Source organism: Schistocerca americana, chromosome 3 (assembly GCF_021461395.2).
Source record: "Schistocerca americana isolate TAMUIC-IGC-003095 chromosome 3, iqSchAmer2.1, whole genome shotgun sequence".
In the NCBI taxonomy this organism is placed as follows: Eukaryota; Metazoa; Arthropoda; class Insecta; order Orthoptera; family Acrididae; genus Schistocerca; species Schistocerca americana.
The window spans coordinates 706,621,768-706,643,449 of record NC_060121.1 but is presented as its reverse complement, the minus strand read 5'-3'; the positions used below and the strand labels follow the sequence as shown (position 1 = coordinate 706,643,449).

General features: G+C 37.9%; 1 protein-coding gene across 1 annotated transcript in view; it reads left to right on the top strand.

Annotated features, from left to right (window-relative positions):
* Positions 1 to 21,682, top strand: part of LOC124605329 (vacuolar protein sorting-associated protein 13D) — a 552,708-nt gene that overhangs the window by 526,429 nt on the left and 4,597 nt on the right. Inside the window, exons 63-66 of the mRNA XM_047136935.1 lie at positions 2,674 to 2,786; positions 2,932 to 3,072; positions 5,387 to 5,518; positions 12,178 to 12,349. Of these exons, the coding sequence (XP_046992891.1) occupies positions 2,674 to 2,786; positions 2,932 to 3,072; positions 5,387 to 5,518; positions 12,178 to 12,349 (558 nt within the window). The remainder of the gene's footprint in view (positions 1 to 2,673; positions 2,787 to 2,931; positions 3,073 to 5,386; positions 5,519 to 12,177; positions 12,350 to 21,682) is intronic.

The window sequence follows — 21,682 nt, the reverse complement described above, 5'->3', positions numbered from 1 at the left end:
GAAAATGCTTCAGAAGCCACCATTCAGCATTGCAGTGGAACTGTGTATGCCACATGCAATGATTATCTCATCTTTATTTTCTAGGTTGTGAGTATGGTACAAAATACTTTGAAAAGCCACAACTTTAAAACAAGTGTGATAATGAGGTGGGTGGTTGCTGAATAAAAGAGTCATGAGTAGTTATTTCTCATACAAAAACAAACTAAAACTTCCATCTTCAAAACAGTCATTCATATTATCCTGTCATATTCCTTTTAAGAAAAAAAATATTGACAGTAGTCATCACTTCCCAATATATTTATTCCATAAATTCATTAGTTGTTGAAATTTTATGCACTGTGATACCAAACCAAGAAGGAATGGGGACCTGCATTGTGATCTGGCACAGATAGGTGTGCAATAAAGCAGTTTTGAAATCTTCAACTCACTGCCAGAAACCACTGGGAGATATCAGCCATTAATTATATATAGTAGATTGAGTGAACAGTTCGTAATATGCTGTGATCCTTGCTAAATGGTTGTTCTAATATGTTGACATTCAAAATGTGCACCTATCAATTCTCGCAAGAGAATGTTGTACCCCAGGAGAGTATTTTGAGTTTTTTTCTTTTTATTGTGGTTATAAATAATTTTTAACAATGTAGGGAAAATTTAGGTTGCTACTTACCATAAAGATGACATATTAAGTTGCAGACAGGCACATCTAAAAGACACTTACACATTAGCTTTCAGCCACAGCCTTCAGCAGAAAAAGAAAAAAAAACACACACACACACACACACACACACACACACGTTCATTCGCGCGAGCAAGCACACATCACGTGCACACAACTGCCATCTGTGGCAGTTCGAACCAGAATGCCATGAAACTAGAGGGCTAAACATTTTAAATTTTCTTAACAGTGAGAATTGGAAAGCAGATTAATTAGTGAAACTTTCGTTAATGTGAGACTCGATTATGATACTACAGTATACACATCAGCCACACATTCCTATTTGTAGTTCTTTAATGCCATCCACCATGACAACCAGTCCCATTAACATCCTCTGTGCTGAGACTTGCGAGGTACCTATTAATATACAGTAATATTTTCACCTGGTTCAACATTATACAAAGTCCTGTCTATGTCAGAGTTTCTTCTCATCAGCACTTGGGCTGCACAGTCATTTTTTGGGTAATTGAGCAAAACTTGCAAGAAAACAAGCTATGTGCCATCCAGATGCACTAATTGATGTAGCAAACATTTCTGTCTTCAAACAGCAATGAAGCACATATCCTTGATGGTGCTTATCATACCCAGGCTAAAAGTGGAAATGGGGGGATATGCTATAAGCACTTCTCCTCATGACATGCTATCTGAGGAACATGGGACTATAGCTGTTTTTTTATAAGCTAAGGGGGGGTGGGGGGTGGGGTGGGGGAGAATCTCTTATTGTTTTCCTTATTGTGTCACTAGATTTATTTACAAAGTCATTTCTGTGTGTTTTATGACATTTCAAGATGGTCAGAATTTCCTTGTCATCTCACTTTACAAACAATCCAGCCAGTGGATAAATTAATCCAGATGATACCGAACAGAATTGTTCTGTGAAGGTGAGATGGCATTTTGCTGGGTGCCAAGAAATAGTGGTGTTGTCAGAAATAAGAAAATTGATAGTGCAGCAAAATTATTCTCCCTGAAAAACACTTCTTCTGACTGTTGTTAGGCTGTTGTTTCATGGGCAATGCAAAGGATTGAAAACAAAACGAGAGAGAGAGTTAGTGGCAGATGTGATAAACAGGAAGTTGTGTGTAATGAAATTCTGTACTCTTCCATTTTGTAAGTAGGATGAAGTAGTCCTCATTCTCTTCCTCCATGTTATAAGAAGAACAAAGTAGTCGTTGTTCTCCTCTGTCGCAGATACTAACCATAGATGAACACTTATTTCCTCTGATAAGATGGAGCTTGTGGAATGGCACTCACTCTGGGCAACATTTTAAGTTCCTTCCTTTTGCATGTTCGAAAGAGGGAAGCTATTGGCTGACAAAGTGATTTACACTCAATTTTCGTTGATAATGGGGTGCCAGTTAGACAAACTTAAATTTTCGATGTGTGATTTTTAAGTTTCCCTTAACTTGATTAGGCAGTTGTAGGGTGTTTTAGAGTGGTTGCTTGATCCTTCTAAATTTGTGATCAACCAGCAATGCACACATGCTAAATCAGATTATGAGATTTTTCAAATGATTGTATTTACAATAAAAGCGATATCTTTTGAGATATTGATGATGTGTAAGAATTGTATTAATGATCAGGTTTGTGGGTATCTAAACCTGTAAAAAAATCAATAACTTTCAGTTCCTAATTTTAAGAAGTCAGCACTGAAGACTTCCCTGTTTAATGCCCAAAATCTAATACCTAGAACAATCCTAGACCACTATACTAGACTGTTAGTCAAATTTGATTAAATCACATTTCATACAAAGATAACTAAATGATTTTGCTGTGCCCCTTTTCATTCATCTTGTTTGCAAAGTTACTTGCTCATTCCCATGATAAGTGGGTGGTAACTATGTTCTGACTGATCACTATCTTGGTTAAAAGCTGTAACTATGGAAGCCAAAATAGCACAGTACAAAATATAATACTTGCTGTATTTGCCTCCTATTTATTTATTATTTTTTGTGTGACAGGGCTTCATTTCTGGACTTGGTAAAGGACTTGTAGGAACAGTAACTAAACCTGTTGTTGGAGTTTTGGATCTAGCTTCTGAAGCTGCAAGTGCTGTAAGAGATTCCAGCCGAAGGTAAGCTGCTTGGATTGTGAGTTACTTGTTTCTGTAACAAATGCTAAAAATTTAGTGTGGAGGTATTAGTTTAATGTGAATTTGTAGAACTTTATTTTGCAATTTTGAGGTTTATGTAATACACAAATTAATTTTGATGTTTCAGCTCAATACGAATAAATCGCCAAAAAGTCCGTGAAACTCGTTGTGTCATAGGTACAAGTGGTCTATTGCCACCATATGACTCAAAACAAAGCACAGGATTACGATATCTTTATGATATCAATGATAGAAATTATTCAGAACTGTAAGTCTTGAATTTTTTAATTAACTTCCAAAAAATCATACATAAGTGAAATAAATCTAAAAACAAAGATGATGTGACTTACCAAATGAAAGTGCTGGCAGGTCAACAGACACACAAACAAACACAAACATACACACAAAATTCAAGCTTTCGCAACAAACTGTTGCCTCATCAGGAAAGAAGGAAGGAGAGGGAAAGACGAAAGGATGTGGGTTTTAAGGGAGAGGGTAAGGAGTCATTCCAATCCCGGGAGCAGAAAGACTTACCTTAGGGGGAAAAAAGGACGGGTATACACTCGCGCGCGCACACACACACACACACACACACACACACACACACACACACACACACATATCCATCCACACATATACAGACACAAGCAGACATATTTCATATTTCTGCTTGTGTCTGTATATGTGTGGATGGATATGTGTGTGTGTGCGCGAGTGTATACCCATCCTTTTTTCCCCCTAAGGTAAGTCTTTCCGCTCCCGGGATTGGAATGACTCGTTACCCTCTCCCTTAAAACCCACATCCTTTTGTCTTTCCCTCTCCTTCCTTCTTTCCTGATGAGGCAACAGTTTGTTGCGAAAGCTTGAATTTTGTGTGTATGTTTGTGTTTGTTTGTGTGTCTGTCGACCTGCCAGCACTTTCATTTGGTAAGTCACATCATCTTTGTTTTTAGATATATTTTTCCTACGTGGAATGTTTCCCTCTATTATAACCATATGTGAAATAAACATAGATTATTATTGGATAGCCTGTTAAGTATTATCAGCCTACATTGTCAACGTGTAGGTGTCCATGGGCTGCAACTTTAAAACCTATACCACAGACTCTTTTTAGTGCATGTTCTTTCTTTTTCTAATTGGTGCCTATATTATGGGTACCTCAAGCTTCTAAATTATATTAATGTGCGTATTTTTTCCGGGATTCTAATAAAGTAATTTCATTTTATACTGACTGCTTGAGACACTCATCTCAATAAATTTAATTATTTTCATTTCACCATTTGGATGTTGCAGTCAGGCTGATCATGCAGTACTAATCATACTTATCTTCCAAAATTTCTGTTTCATTGGTAAATTTGAAAGGAATGACTTTCTTGAGGGGGGGAGGGGGGGGGCAGGTTATTTGGCAGTGCAAAAGTAAGTATTTACAGAAAAATTGTCAGTAATGATGGTCTTATTTAAAACAATGCATATGTTATCATCAAATTTCAATTCACCTAATAAAAAAATATGGCATAAGTTATCGTCACACATTTCAGTTCACCTCGGATGAATATAACACAATGCTGAATTATTTAACAATTTTTTAAGACTAAACAATCCAAAAATCTGACACAAATCTTTTTCTTTAGACAGTGCTTTTTCTTTCCCAAATTACTCTCCGTGTTTATGCAAACTGTTTCAAAATATTTTTCATGGCTTTACGTCTTGTAAATTATTTTTGTTATAATTCTCTCTCTTTCTCTGCATTTATTTCTAGAATTGGAATTGTTGAATCTCTCACATCTTCTCTCTTGAACCCCAGGAGCATATAACCTGCACATTGTCTTCTATCTTATTATCTGCAGTAATGTCACATTAACTTGGTCTGAATGGTCAGAGATTGTATACCTATAAAGTATAGTAAAGTTAATTACTACACTAATTTTCCTAAGCTTTTTCTTACACTTAATGTTTGATAATATATCGTTCTTTCCTGATTGAAAATGAAGCTAAACAGATGGTATGTTTGTTGTTACATGTATGTTCTTATGCAACAATATTCCTGAAACTGCCTGAAATTTTTGATTTGGTGTTGGTTTGACAGCTTCCTGTACTTCTTGCTACTTGTTCCGTGCATGATTCCTAATATAATTTTAAATCACAAATGTTAGGGTTACGAACATAATTTCCACCTTGTTTGCTTTCTGCTTTGTATATTTGGTTATTTTTCACAGGTGTCACTTCCATGCATTATCTTCTATGTTTATGATTATTGAGTCCATAAGACGACAAAGCTTCAACCATTAAATTTTGTTCCAAAGAAGTGTATAGTTCTCTTGAAGTACATGCAGAGGAAAATCAACATTTACCACCGTTAGAAGGGCTGCAGGGTTGAGTGACAAATTTTGTGATTAATATTAAAAATATGGGTGTGTAATATTTACAGGGACTGAAATGTAGTAGATTGTGTTTTTGTAGTCTTTTGTGTGTATCTGCTTCCTGTGACTGTCCTTTTCACACTCATCCTTTGTGTCATTCTCTTTAGTTATTACTTCTTATTGCCAAAAGTTTCTCTTAACAACATTGCTTATATTTCTCAGGTTTATTGCATATGAGTGTCTACGAAGTGGAGCAGAAGATCTTCGTATCTTGGTGTCTAGTGAGATAATACGTGTATTTACTTGTGGACCAACTGCAGCCAGTCACAATATCGTTCTGGAAATAAATTTAGGGTGAGCAAAATAAAACACTTTTTTCCATCAATCTTATTTATTAATAGATGAGATATATTTGTAACTAAAAAATAAGAAATAGCAAAAAAAGGTTTCATTAGAGGGAGGAGGAGGTGGCAGGGGGGGGGGGGGGGGGGGCGGAGCAGCGGCACGCGCGCACTGGGGTTTGTGTGTGTGTGTGTGTGTGTGTGTGTGTGAGTGAGAGAGAGAGAGAGAGAGAGAGAGAGAGAGAGAGAGAGAGAGGTTAGAAAAACTGTTTGCATTGGGGAAAGGTGTTTATATGATGTCACATGAAACAAAACAGTACTGAAATAAAAAGTGCAGAATAGAAGGATGAATTTTTACAAGGACTGAAAGATTGTAAAATGATGGGCTTTGTGTAGATTAAATGCAGCTGAGGAAGATAATTTTGTGCAACAGTTCCCACCGCTACTACAGATATTAATCCTGTAAGTATTTGTACATCAATCATTGTTTCTCTGTTCCAAAATTGAAATATTAAAATAGAGAAACTAATTATTTTTGTTTCATGAGTCAATGAATAGAAATTGGGCGTTTTCAGATGTGGACTCAAGGTAACCAGTGAGCTGTCTGGGGTGTCCACACTAGCTTTATGGGTATTTTTATAAGGGAATCAACCTTTGCCTCACGTTGCAGTTGCTGTAGCTTCATCAGTAGTACTACGTCTATGCTGCATATATCTATGTTAAGAAACAGTACTTGTTCAGAATTACAGGTTCTTCTTTGACAGAGGAAAGAGCTGGTGGAGGTGGGAAAAGGGTAAGACGGAGCAACAGGAACTTAGGTTGACAGGGCCAAAAATGAAGGAAATCACACCATTCTAATACCTTCCCCTTCACACTAAGGGTAGTCTCACAAAGAGTGTAGATTAGTCAACACAGCCTCAGCTTCAGTGCTAAACAATAAAGGGAGGAAGGATAGAGTAAAATGGTAAGGAACAATCTTGGTCCTGGAATACAAAACTAAGACACTATAAAACTATGGTAAGGCCCGAGACACTGTATGCAGCAGAAAACCTCAAGAGTAACAAAATTTGAGTATCGTGACAAATTGGAAACAGTTGAAAGAAGAATTTTAAGGAAAATGCTAGAACATAAAGGCAGTGCAATCATGAATGCAAATGAAGATTAAGCATTGAAAATGGAGAAGCAAACTGATTAAGAAGACTACAGTTTTATGGAGACACATACTAAATGATTAACAGACTAACCAAGCAAAACTTTAACTAATTAAATAGCTGCAAAACCAAATCCATATGCTTCACTGAAACTGACAGAGGTTTGAGAAACACTGAAATTAGAATGCACCTAATAGATAACAGAACACTTTTTATAGAAGCAACATTAAAGGCAGGATTTCAGGAAAGAAAGAGGTAAACAAATGGAAGGACATGGACCGAGAAAGAAAAGGAATGATAGTCTCAAAGAATAAAGTAAGTCTGAGAGCAAAGAAAATCACACACACACACACACACACACACACACACACACACACACACACACACACACACACACAGAGAGAGAGAGAGAGAGAGAGAGAGAGAGAGAGAGAGAGAAGGAAGAAAAGCCAAAGTTGATTTACATACTCTCCAAAAGGATTGTTTGAATAAATAAATACAGGCATTTCAAAGAGTATATACGCATTATACACTGAGATGACAGAAGTCATGGAATAGCAATATACACATATATAGATGGTGGTAGTATCACATACATAAGGTATAAAACAACAATGCACTGGTGGAACTGTCATTTGAATTCAGATGATACATGTGAAAAGGTTTCCAACATGATTATGGCCACATGGTAGGAATTAACAGACTTTGAGCATGGAATGGTAGCTGGAGCTGGATGCATGGGGCACATGGAAATAATAAGATAATCACTATTCTGATATCCACAATGTCAAGAGTGTGATGAGAATACCGCTTTTCAGGCATTACCTCTCACCATGGACAATCCAGTGGCTGGTGCCTTCACTTAATGACCAAGAGCAGTGGTGTTTGCGTAGAATTGTCAGTGCTGACAGACAAGCAACAGTGCATGAAATAACTGCAGAAATAAATGTGGGACATACGCAAATGTATCTATTAGAAAAAATGTGGCGAATGTTGTGTTAATGAGCTATGACAGCAGACGACTGACATGAGTGCCTTTGCTGACAGCACAACGTTGCCTGCAGTGTCTCTCCTGGGTCGGTTGGATCCTAGACATCTGGAAAACCATGACCTGGTCAAATGAGTCCAGATTTCAGTTTGTAAGAGCTGATGGTAAGTTTTGAGTGTGGCACACACCCCATGAAGCCATGGACCCAAATTGTCAAAAAGACACTGTGCAAGCTGGTGGTGGTTCCATAATGGTGTGAGCTGCATTTGTACAGAATCGACTGGGTCCTCTGATACCTCACTCACTGGAAATGGTTAGGTCTGGCTATTTGGAGACCATTGCAGCCATTCGTGGACTTCATGTCTCCAAATAATGATGGAATTTTTATGGATGACAATACGCATGTCACCAGGCCACAATTGTGTGTAATTGGTATGAGGAACATTCAGGACAATTTGAGTGAATCATTTTGCCATCCAGATCACCTGATACAAATCCCATTGGACATTTGTGGGACATAATTGTGAGGTCAGTTTGTGCACAAAATCCTGCAGCTGCAACACTTTCACAGTTATGTACGGCTATAGCGGCAGCATGGCTCAGTATTTCTGCAGTGGACTTTCAATGACTCGAGTCACATCACGTCACAGTGCTGCACTATATAAAGCAAAGGAAGGTCTGAAACAATGTTAGGCAGCATCCCATGACTTTTGTCACCTCAATGTAACATATTAAGTTTTAAAAAGTATCGCTTGTTGTGCCACGATTCGGTTATTGGAAGAATGAATACATTGTCTAGTTTATATTTATTGCTGCTAGATGTGGGCTGTCTTCGGTTTGCTTGGTTATCTCTAAGTAACATTTAGGCAGTTTACTGTATAAACAGAAATTTAACTAAATCAACATGGTAACATGTAATTCTTCTGCTTGCCTGAGACAGTTGTGTTAATTAATTGCAATATGGTATTAAATAGATGTGTGCATGATTGCAACCCAAAAATAAGAATATTAACAGCAGAATCTTGAAAGTATCCTCAAAATATTAGTCACATCTTATACTTAATTATAGGTGGCAGATGAGTCTGAAGTCAGCTTAAGAACAATATAATTGGGAATGATAAATATGTTGGAAGGAACAAAAACCTGTGTTACACATAATAAGCAGAAAAGGCCAACATCTGGCAAAACAAATTATCACAACGTGTGTACACAAGACAGTTGACTATTTTGAAGATCTTTAGTGAGTGAAATGGTTGTAGTTTCTGGGAGAGTAAGTGCCAAGCTCTAGTCTCCATACACAAACAGCATGAACAAAGTAAAAGGTGCTTCTTGTCGGCAGTTATTTTATGCAGCCGAAGCACATCATCCCCAATTTTGGTTTGCAAACATTCACCAGCTTGCAACCTGAGCATCTTGTATTAACTTTAATGATCCTATCTCATGCATATACCCGTTATGGTGAGAAATGTGTCTTCCAATCAAAATTGCTTGTGTAAACTTCTCTCTGTATAACTGCACAGCCTTTCAAGCAGTGTGCATAACTGTACCAGATATTAAATTAATGACAGATGCCTTCTATTCAAATTTTACTACAGTGCTAAATGGAACAAAATCACACATTCTTTTTGAACATCCACATCAGCTAACAACTATAGACAGGTCATTGAACTCCTCTTGCTTTACAATGAAATGCTCCATGAATACAATTATATTACCACTACTGCAGTCAGCATAATTTGCATTGCTTAGTGGACAACAGTGTTCTGTACCTGCTCTTTTTGGTGCTTTATTTAAAACAGTTGGTTACATACTCAAGAAATAATAAATGGAGTAGAAAATTGTAAGTTCTTTGGAGTGCATATTGATGAAAACTTAGACATATTTAGCATATTTTCATTCATTGAAGTATTGCGGGATAACTGTTGTGCTCTGAGATTAGGTTTTGTCTTGGGTTGAGTGACAGGAGTTCATGATATGGGGAATGCAGTTGGTTGACTGAACTGAATGGGAGACTGATTGTCTGATGAAAATTCCCTAATTTACATGTAGGAGATGGGAGGATGATGAGATGAACAAGCACTAAACGGAATTATTAACATTGAAGTTTACTCGGAATCTTCGTCAGATTGACCTTCTAGCTGAGGTGTCTTCCCACTAAAGTCAAGTCCTTGCAGTGAGTCAGTAACTGTCTATCATTGTTCCATCTACTAACTGAAACCATCATCTCAGTATAGCATCAACAGAGCCTTGCCTCTATCTAATTCCGCCCAGCAACGTCAGCCGAACACTATGGCTGTCTCCGCCCATGACCATTTCTCAGGCCTATCTCCACTACAGGTGTCTGCTTCTCTTCCAAAGCTGTGTGCTACGAATCTCCTGCTGGACCCCTCCACTTGCCTTTCCCCTTAGAGCCTCCCATCCCTGACATGACACAATGTCAAAGCTTCATTGGCTATATTACTTCTTCAGTTATGTTTCAGAGGCTGTATGGAGAGGTTAGAAAGTCTTTCCCTCTAAGGCTGCCAAATTCATCCTATGCCTTCCGTTGGCTTCTTATGATATATTGTACCCCGCCCCCCCCTCCTCATAGCTTCGTTCTTTCTCTCGCAATTATTGCCCAAGGACTTTGCTTCATTAATTCTGTCACCTTATTTATCTTAACCATCTAAGAACGTCACCTCATTAATTCAGTAACGTATCCCTTGTCTCAGTAGGCCCCCTGAGTCACTCTCCTAGGCTACTGTAACCCAGGCATGTGACTTTTTCCCCATAGGCCGCCCAAGTTGGCTCCAGCAGCCTAACATGTGTGGCTTGTGGCTTTTTCTGTCACACCCGAAGTTCCATCTTTACTTTAACTAATCTCAATATTGGTCGCAGGACTTGTCTTTTAGGTAAGGACATGACATAATATTCTGGCTTAGCACCTCTTTTTGGCATAAAGTATTTATTGTACAAAAAAGTAATTAGAATTATAAGTGGAGTTCACACATCTACATCTTGCAGGTATCTCTTTAAGCAGCTGGGAATATTAACCACAGTCTCATAGTACATTTACTCACTTATAAACTATATTATCAACAACCTATCTACATTTGAGAGCAACAGAGCTATTCACAAGACAACACAAGATGGGTAAATGATCTGCATTATCCTTTAATGAAACTAACTTTTGCACAGAAAGGGGTAAAATATGGAGCCGTAAAACTCTTTGACAGTCTAACAATGGAAATAAAATGTCTGATAGGTAGCACAAGTGTTTTCAAATGTAGTTTAAAGTGGTTTCTTCTTAACAATTCTTTCAATACCATAGAGGAGGTAAATATAAGGTAATTCGGACGAAATAGGAGGCTCCTTCAAAGTGATCGCGAAGAAAATATCTGAAATGGAAACTCACCTTTTCTTGCCAGGCATTTGTGGTGATACGCCAGGATGATTCTTGGAAAACTGTTTGAATCTTCCAATGCTACGCATGCTTTGTCCTGTGTGTGTAGCAGCTCTCACTGAAGATTTGTAAATGGGGTGAAGCAATTTTTTCTGCTCCCTTTCCCTTTTGCAGAATTCAATCACACACAATATAATTTTGCGTGCATCGCTATGTAATACTGGCTTCCTTCTAACCGTAGTCCTACCGGTAGGGGTTGTTGGCGACTCCCGAGATGGGCCAGCAACTGCCTCTTCACTCATTTTGATAATCTTTAGCACAACTGCACAATAAAAACACACAGAACAGTACAGCGCAAAACAATAACGAAGCAGACGACAATGGCTACCTTGTACAACACAGTCAGCTACGTAATGTTGGCAGCAGTCGAAACTGCGTGTGTACCGAAGCCTCCCGACGTTTACCGACTTCTACCAATGCAGGACTAGGGAGAGGTTTGCCATCTAAAAGTTTACACACTGTAACTATAACTGTAACTTCAAAGTTCAAGCCGTGCGATCCCAGACATCCATAGTCTAATGGATGAATTTATTACTCCTTTGCTGTTGCCCTAATGGATACTCTGAGGGAGGCACAATACTTACATATATCATTGTTGCCAAGGAATTGCTATTTTTCCAATGGACACTTCTCTGGTAGCTCCTATTTTAAACTTCCATGTGAGTCGGCATGGTTGACAGTAGTTGGTGATGATTTGTCATACCCATGATGTAGCAGTCGTTGACTATTGTATTGTCTATTGCACATGGTATTTAATACAACTGATAAGTGTGAATATCTAAACATCATAAATATAGAAATATTGTATGTTGGTGCAATCACAGTGACCGAATGTTGCACTCAAACTCTAAAAATTAACTTTGTCTATCTGATTTTAGCAGCATGGCCCGAGACGAAACAATCAACTCAAACAGTTCAAACCATTTGAAAACTACTTAGTCATTTACAGTATATTTGAAAACCATTAAATTTTTGTATGTTTGATAATACTTTTTCACTACATGATTTCTGTCCTGTCAACATATTTTTCTTCCTGTAAAGAAAAATATTGCTACCTGTTTTACATAATAACACATGTGAATTTGTTTCAGTGACTTGTTTTTCTGCAAAGCAGTGCAAGAAATGTCACTTAGCAGTGGCAGCCCCATGTATTATATTGAACTGACAGTCAGAGCTGAAGCTGCCAGTGAAAGGCTTGTGGTGCTGCAGGAGGCAGTCAAGAAGCCACGTGTTCGCTGTGATGATGAAATTACAGCTAAACAGGTAAATAATCTTAGAACAATGTAGTACACCAATCAATATTCACTTTACTATGATACATTATCAAAGTGTTGGTTTTGTTTCTTATCAAACTGTATGAGAGGCAGTGTTAGAAGACATGAGGTAATACTGACCCTACGACTTATCTTAGAAGATAGGTTAAGGAAAGGCAAACCTACATTTCTAGCACTTGTAGACATAGAGAAAGCTTTTCACAATGTTGACTGGAATACTTTCTTTCAAAATCTGTAGGTGGCACATGTAAAATACAGAGAGCAACAGGGTATTTATTATTTTTAAAGAAACCAGATGGCAGGTATAAGAGTTGAGGGGCATGAAAGGGAAGCAGTGGTTGGGAAGGGAGTGAGACTGGGTTGTAGCCTATCTGTGACATTATTCAATCTATATATTGAGCAAGCAGTAAAGGAAACAAAAGAAAAATTTGGAGTAGGAATTAAAATCCATGGAGAAGAAATAAAACTTTGAGGTTTGCCAATGACATTGTAATTCTGTCACAGACAGCAAAGGACCTGGAAGAGCAGTTGAACGGAATGGATAGTGTCTTGAAAGGAGGATGTAAGATGAACATCAACAAAAGTAAAATGAGGATAATGCAATGTAGTCGACTCAAATCAGGTGATGCTGAGAGAATTAGGTTAGGAAGTGAGACACTTAAAGTAGTAGATCAGTTCTGCTATTTGGGGAGCAAAATAACTGATGATGGTTGAAGTAGAGAGGATGTAAAATGTAGACTGGCAGTGGCAAGGAAAACGTTTCTGAAGAAGAGAAGTTTGTTAACATTGTTGTCAGGAAGTCTTTTCTGAGAGTATTTGTATGGAAGTGAAACATGGACGATAAATAGTTTAGACAAGAAGAGAATAGAAGCTTTCGAAATATGGTGCTACAGAAGAATGCTGAAGATTAGATGGGTAGATCATGTAGCTAATTAATAGGTACTGAATAGAATTCGGGCAAAGAGGAACTGGTGGCACAATTTGACTAGAGGAAGGGGTCGGTTGGTAGGACATGTTCTGAGGCATCAAGAGATCACCAATTTAGTATTGGAGGGCAGCGTGGAGGGTAAAAATCATAGAGGGAGACCAAGAGATGAATACACTAAGCAAATTCTGAAGGATGTAGGTTGCAGTAGGTACTTGGAGATGAAGAAGCTTTCACAGGATAGAGTAGCATGGACAGCTGCATCAATCCAGTCTCTGGACTGAAGACCACAACAGCAGCAGCAGCAACAACAACAACAACAACAACAACATTAGAGGCAGATAAGGTGGACACAATTACTAAAACTCTTTAAGTTGCAGTAACACTGACAACGTTAGTAATAAGTCTATAAAAATATCTTAAAAGAACATGAAAGGTGCTTTCTCTAAAGTGCATACCCAAAAAAGAACAAAAGATATGCAAGAAAGAGGGGGTGGTGGTGGTGGTGGTGGTGGTGGTGGTGGTGGTGGTGGTATCTTTCTGTCTACAATGTAGAGTTGTGAAAAAAAGTACTACCTTTACATGAAAGAGACGAGACTGCTTGCTTTATGAAGAAACTGTCCACCACTGTAGCTGAGTGGACAGTGTGCTGGCTTGTCATGCCGGGGGCTCAGGTTTTATTCCCAACTGGGTTGGAGATTTTCTCTGCCCAGAGACTGGGTGTTTGTGTCATCTTCATCATCATCATCATCATCATCATCATCATTTCATCCTGATTGACGTGCGAGTCACTGAAGACTTGCACCAGATGATCAGGTCTACCCGCCGGGAGGCACTTGCCAAATAACATTTCATTTTTATGAAGAACTCATTTACCATTGTGGATTGGTATGCAGATTTATTTTATTATTATTATTTTTATTATACAAATTTGGCCGTTAAAGACCGTGAAAACAGTTATTTCTTGCACTTCTGGGGAGTCTTCTTTCTCTCAGTCCACACTTCTTTAATTCTTGCACTGAAGGCGGCTTTTCTCTCTCCAGACCATTTAGTTCCACAAGTCTTCTTAATTTTCACACCGAAACCCGTGAATGAATTCAGTTTTTTTCTAAAAAGGTTTCTGTTAAATATTGTTTCCTGATCTATGTCCATTTCTTTTAGATCTCTTTCTGTGTTGATAAACCATAAATTTTTATTTTTTAGATTTGCGATGTACGAAAATATTTGTTTTGTAAGCCTATTTGGGTTCATCCTCATGATGTTTGTGGGATCAGTTTAGTTTTTATTTTCGTGAGATAGTGATCAGAGTCGAGGTTTAGAGATTTTCGGACACGTGTGTTCAATATTTCTTTTTCACATTTGGAGGAGATGGCAACGTGATCTATTTGAAATTCTCCGATACTCTTTATCGGAGATACCCAGGTTTTTTGTTTTCTGGGAAGATGTTTAAAACATATTGACATTAGCTTGAGTTTAAACTGCTTACAGATCATAATTAACCTTTCTCCATTTTTGTTGGTTTGTTTGTGTGCGGGAAAGTTGCCGACAATATCGCGGAATTTCTTTTCTTTTCCAATCTGAGCGTTAAAATCTCCTAGAAGTATTTTTGCATTGTTTTCTGGGATTTCTGACATATGATCCTTAAGGTTTTCCCAGAATTCATCTGTTTCTTCCCTATTTTTAGCATTATTTTTGTCATTTGTGGGAGCGTGAACATTGATTAATGTGTATTTTTTATTTGCACATCGAAAAGTGAGGAAAGATGCTTTCGATGATGTTGACCAAAAATGTTCGACAGAGTTCAGAATTTTTGTGTTTACAGCAAAAGCTGTGCCAAGCTGAGGGCATTTCTTCATTACAATTTTTCCAGGTTTTCCTTTAAATATTCTGAATTTGTTTGATTCAAATGTGTTTTCATCAGTGAAGTGAGTTTCTTGTAGCGCCACAATTTGTATGTCTTCCGTGTGTAACTGGTCTGTAAGGTGCTTAAGTTTTCCCACTTTGAGGAGGGAGTTTATGTTGAGAGTTGCTATGTTGAAGATTTTTCTGGGTTTAATCTTGTTGGATTTGCATGGTGTTGCAGACTCCCCAGAATCCATGGGTCTGCTTGCGTCGTTGCCGACGGTGGATTGGCCACCTGGGGTATTTTCGTTATTGAAAGACATTTCCATCGTGCGTTAAGATTGTAACTGTTGAAATTCTTCAAAGTTGGGGAGATTACTTGTGTAACCTACCAGGAATACGACTAATGTTGTTAGCGTTAGAAGGTTTTCTTGAAACAGCCGCCTCTAACATGGGGAACAGACGCTGCCCACAAGCCGCCCAATCTGGGTACAGACGCTTGCAGTTATAGATTTTTGGTTCCTCCGCTCTCTCAGCCGTTGGGAGTTAAAAATTCCTCATCCGCCTATGAGACCGTTGACCAGTTTTCACCCGTAACCCTAGGCAGGGGCCATCACAGGGTGCTACCATCCGGAGCCAGATGGACCCAGGTTTTTTTTACGAGGTTGTTACTCCTCCCCCTCCTCCTCCCTCATCACTTGTAAGATGAGGATCTGGGCTTGGGACTGGCAATGGCGAAGTTTTTATTTTATTATTATTATTATTATTATTATAATATTTTGGTCTCAAATATTATACTTAATGCTAAAAAAATTGATCAAAAGTAATCTTGGTATTGGCTGTGCATAGGCCACTTACTATAGAAGTGGTCTTGTATTCTGCCAGAGGGAAAAACTGGGTGAGCAATGTACAGATTTATAAAAAATGACATCAAGGAAATGTTTTGAGCTTCGAAAGCACTGAATGCAGACATGCGCAGACGGAAAAGGATCCTGATTTGAAAGTGGCCGCCACTAACTGAATATATTTGGTAAGTACATGTATTTGTGGCCAATCTGGGAAGCAACAATTTCCAGGGGATTGCAACAACTTACCCGTAAACTGATTGTTCCCTGCTGCTATGTTCATTGATTTTGATGAAACTTTTCACAGAATAAGGCTGCAGTTGTAAGTATAATAACAGCGGTGCACTAATACACCATGACAGATAGTTACATAACAATGCAAGCATTTTCATTTCTTTTATGACTTCCTGCTCCTAGTGGGCTGGAGACTTCTGTCCATTAATCTGATCATCAGTCTGATACTGAAATGTGGGCAGAAAACATGAGGCCAAGTCAAAAAGTAAAACCAATTTTTTTTTAAATGAAATTTTTTGTTAGGATAATGGAATTGGAAAGAATGTTGTTTCTCATGCAACCTCTTTTACCTACATGCCTTTTATCCATATCATTTTGACAAGCTTCCTAATTCCATTCTGGAAGCAGTCTTGTGGCATTGTACACATCCAGACTTGCACAACCTCATCATCTGACAAAAATTTTGATTCATACAGGTGCTCCTCCATTAGACCAAAAAGGTAAACTCAGTTGCAGCTAAGTAATATCTGTATAATGGTTGCCGGAGTAGCTCAAAGCCAAGATTTTGAATGCCAGGAATTGTTTTGTCAGCTTTATGAAGGCTGGTATTCTGAAGTACAGCAATACTTTCTGAAATTTTCACTCTCCTCTATGTTTTGATTTTGGGTTACAGATCTTCCAGTAGCTCACAGTAGCTGTCATGATATGCTATTTACACTTTGGGAATGTAATGAATTAGCAGTGGATCTTTCATATCCAAAAACACTGTCGACATTATCTTTCCTTCACCAGCTTTCCTTTTGAACTTTTTTGCTTTGGGCAAAAGTAGATATTTCAATTCTTGCATGAAAATCAACACATGACCATTTTGAAAGTAGTTTATCCACTTATACTTTCATTCACTAAGACAGCTGTCACCATGCTGCAGCTGCAGTCTGTCAATAATCACCACAAATTTAGCTCTTTCAGAATATAGAAAATGAATCACTGCCTTCATTTCTTCATTGGTGAATACAGAAAACAGAGCTCTCATAGTAAAATTCTCTGAAGCCACTACAAAAAGAAATATTAATTGAGCCAAAACAGCTAGCATACCATGAACAACAGTGACATTAAGGTATGTCAGTATTGAGTTAGTGCTCTCAACTTGAGGAGCAGAAAAAAAATTCATTTACTTATTGACTTGCCCTCATAATTTGATTGCCATACATGTTCTCAGATGGCAATGCACAAATATGTACTCTTGTCATTATAACAATCATTTGATACTGTTGAATACAAATAAGTTACAAAACACTTGTGGAATTTCCATTAGAACAACAGTTGCTTCTTAGACATAGTGCTGTTGAGTGCTGTGGTCATTGTGTTGATCAATTGTGTGTTAACCTCGGCTGTACATGTGTCGTCCAAGCAAACAGTTGCTTCTTGGACATAGTGCTGTTGAGTGCTGTGGCCATTGTGTTGATCAATTATGTGTTAACCTCGGCTGTATGTGTGTCGTCCAAGCAAACAGTTGTTTCTTGGACACAGTGCTATTGAGTGCTGTGTTCCAGATTACAAGCTATGTTTTTTCAGCTTTAAGGTGTTGGAATGTGGAGATTTTTGTCTCAGAGTTGACCAGTTAGTTTGGAGCCAATATACACAGATAATAATATACAGTATTCATGCATGGATGTTGTTTCATTAACTTCATCAAGGGGAATTCTGATACTTCCGTTAATGGTTCCATCTCATACTTCAGTGATGTATGTTTCAGAATAACAGCAGAATTGCTAAGATTAATAAGACAGGATTTTCACTTGTCAGGTTCGTTATGTAAGTAGTTGGACAATGCTGATCGTAATACAACATGTACGACTTAAGATTTTTATGTTCTCTGTAGATAAACGCTTTACAGTGATCAATTGCAATGTTGTTTCTTCTTTGCCATTACTGCATAAAGAGGCTTAATTTAACATGATATTCACAACATTGTTTCCTATGACAAAGGTGCTATGGTTAGATGTAACTTATATTTAGGTTCTCATAATGAATAGCAGACTTATTTTATACTTGTTACATTTGATAGTGGTCTCTGAGCTTCACCAAAACTAGTCATGTAAGCTTTCTGTAATTTACTGCGACTGTGGCTTGACTACTGTACTGAAGTCAAATAAATTTGAAAAAAAAAAAAAACATTAAGTTATGATTCTTAGGACATTCATGTCTAATTACAGTATTTCGTTAGTCACAAACTCACGATAAATAAATAAAAAAGAACAGAAAAGTTCTGAGTGCCAAGGAGGTTATGTAAACAGTGTTTTGGACTGAAACAGCATCCGTCTCAATTTCATACTTACAGGAAAGGCAATGAATGCAGTGACCTACTCTCAGAGCCTTCACCAACTATGCTGCACCATTCAAAACAAATGGCATGGATTGTTACCTAGTGGCACTGTGCTTTTTCACTGTAACAGTCACCCGCATTCTGCCACACTGTCAAATGTTTTGCTTCAGCTATTTATTTGAGAAGTTCTTGAACATTTTCCTTATAGCTTGGACTTGGTTTCAAATGATTATCATCATTTTCCCAAATAGCAGGTGTTTTGTACAGAAAGTCCAATGGCAATGCAAAGAACTGAAAGAGACATTGGTGACTAGTTCAGTAACTTGGCAGCAAGTGAGTATGCAGAAAGCATAGTAAAGCTTGTGGAGTGCCATGACAGATGTTTAAATTTGAATCACAGCTGCTTGAAACAAAAGTTATTTACTTTTAGAATGACTCTTGTAAATAAAACAACTTTGCAGGATGAAATTTAGTAGTTTGCCCTTCTCTCTGTCATTTCCCCTTATTGTGTCAGTATGTCCACGAACCACGGACCTTGCCTTGGGGTACCCTTTGTGCCTCAGCGATGCAGATGGCCATACCATAGGTGCAACCACAACAGAGGTGTGGAGAGGGCAGACAAATGTATGGTTCCTGGAAGAGGGGCAGCAACCATTTCAGTTGTTGCAGGGGCAACAGTCTGGATGATTGACTGATCTGCCTTGTAACATCAACCAAAATGGCTTTCCTGTGCTGGTATTGCATATACCTGAAAGCAGGCAGAAACTACAGCTGTAAATTTTCTCAAGCAAATGCAACTGTACTCTTTAGTAAAATAATGATGGCATCTTCTTGTGGAAAATATTCTACAGTTAAAATAGTTGCGCATTCAGCTCTCCGGGCAGGGACTACTGAGGAGGAGGATGTTGCTATCAGGGAAAACAAATCTATATTCTAAGGATCAGAACACGGAATGTCAGATCTCCTAATTGGGCAGGTAGTTAAGAAAATTTAAAAAAGGAAATGGCTAGGTCAGAGTTATATAGTAGTGAATTAGTAAAATTCAGTGGTGGGAGTAACAGGACTTCTGGTTAGGTGAATACAGGATTATAAATACAAAGTCTAATAGGGGCAATGCAGGATTAGGTTTAATAATGAATAAGAAAATAGGAAAATTGGTAAGCTTTCTATGAACAGCATAGTGAATGCATTATTGTAACCAAGCTAGACACAAAGCCCACACGCACCACAATAGTAAAAGTTTATATGCCAACTGACTCCACACTTGATGAAGAGATTGAAGAAATATTTGATGAAATAAAAGAAACTATTCAGAGAATTAAAGGAGATTAAAATTTAGTAGTCATTGGGGACTGGAATTGAACCCATCTGCTAGAATTTTGTGCAGAGCATAATTTAATTGGTTTAAAAATTGAGAAAGAATAATATACATGGAAGAGAACTGGAGGCAATGTAAGGTTTCAGATTGTTTGTGTAATGGTAAGACAGAGGTTTCAGAACTAGGTTTTAAATTTTAAGACATTTCCAGTGGCAGATGTGAACTCTGACCACAATTTACTAGTTATGGACCATAGATTAAGAGTGAAGAAATAGGAAAAAGGTAGGAAATTAAGGAGCTGGGATCTGGATAATTTGAAAGAACCAGATATTACTGAGAGTTTCAGAGGGAGTATTAGGCAACGGTTGACTAGAACAGAGAAAAAAGAATACAGTAAAAGGTGAATGGGTAGCTTTAAGAGATGAAATAGTGAAGGCAGCAGGGGATCAAATAGATAAAAGGTAAGACCTAGTAGAAATCTCTGGATCACACAACAGATATTGAATTTATTTGATGAAAACAGAAACTATAAAAATGCAGCAAATGAAGTAGGCCAAAGGGAATACAAACATCTAAGAAATGAGATAGAAAGAAAGTGCAAAATGGCTAAGCAGGCATGGGTAGAGGAGAAATGTAAGGATTTAGAAGCACATTTCGTTAGGAGAAAGATAGACACTGCCAATGGGAAAATTAAGGAGGGCTTTGGGGAAAAAAGAAGCAGCTGTATGAATATCAAGAGCTCAGATGAGAAACCAGTAATAAGCAAAGAAGAGAGAGTTGAAATATGAAAGCAATATATAGAGGGTCTGTGCAAGGGAGCTAAACTTGAAGGCAATTTTATGGAAAAATAAATGGACATAGATAAAGATGAGATGGGAGATACAATCCTGCAAGAAAAATTTGATGTAGCCCTGAAAGACCTAAGTCGAAACAAGGCCTCAGGAGTGGACAATATTCCATCAGAACTACTGATGGCCTTCTGTCTGGTGTGCAAGATGTATGAGACAGGCAAATGTCCTCAGACTTAAAAAAATGTAATAATTTCAATTACAAAGAAACCAGTTGCTGACAGGTGTGAAAATTACCAAACTACCAGTTTAATAAGTTCTGGTTGCTAAATACTTAAACGAATTCAGTACAGAAGAATGGAAAAACTGATAGAAGTCAAGCTTGGGGAAGATCAGCTTGGATTCTGGAGAGATTAGGAACACGCAAGGCAATACTTACCTTCCAACTTATCTTAGAAGATAGGCTGAACTACGTTTATAGCATTTGTTAACTTAGAGAAAGCTTTTGACAGTGTTGACTGGAATACTCTTTTAAATTCTGAAGGTCGCAGGGGTGAAATAAAGGGAGTGAAAGGGTACTTACAACTTGTACAAAAACCAGACAGCAGTAGTAAGAGTTGAGGGGCATGAAAGGGAAGCAGTAGTTGAGAAGGGAGTGAGACAGGGTTGTAGCCCCTCTACGATGTTATTAAATCTGTACATTGAACAAGCAGTGAAAGAAACTAAAGAAAAATTTGGAGCAGGAATTAAAGTTCAGAGAGAAGAAATGAAAATTTTGAGGTTTGCTAATGACATTGTAATTCGGTCAGAGACAGCAAAGGACTTGGAAGAGCAGTTGAACGGAATGGATATACCCTTGAAAGGAGGATATAAAATGAACAGCAACAAAAGCAAAATGAGGATAATGGAATTGAATATGTATATTTAAGAGCTAGGAAGTGTTTTCTGAAAGTACATGTCTGGAGTGTAGCCTTGTATGTAAATGAAACATGGACGAGAAAAAGTTTAAACAAAAACAGAACAGAAGCTTTTGAAATGTGCTGC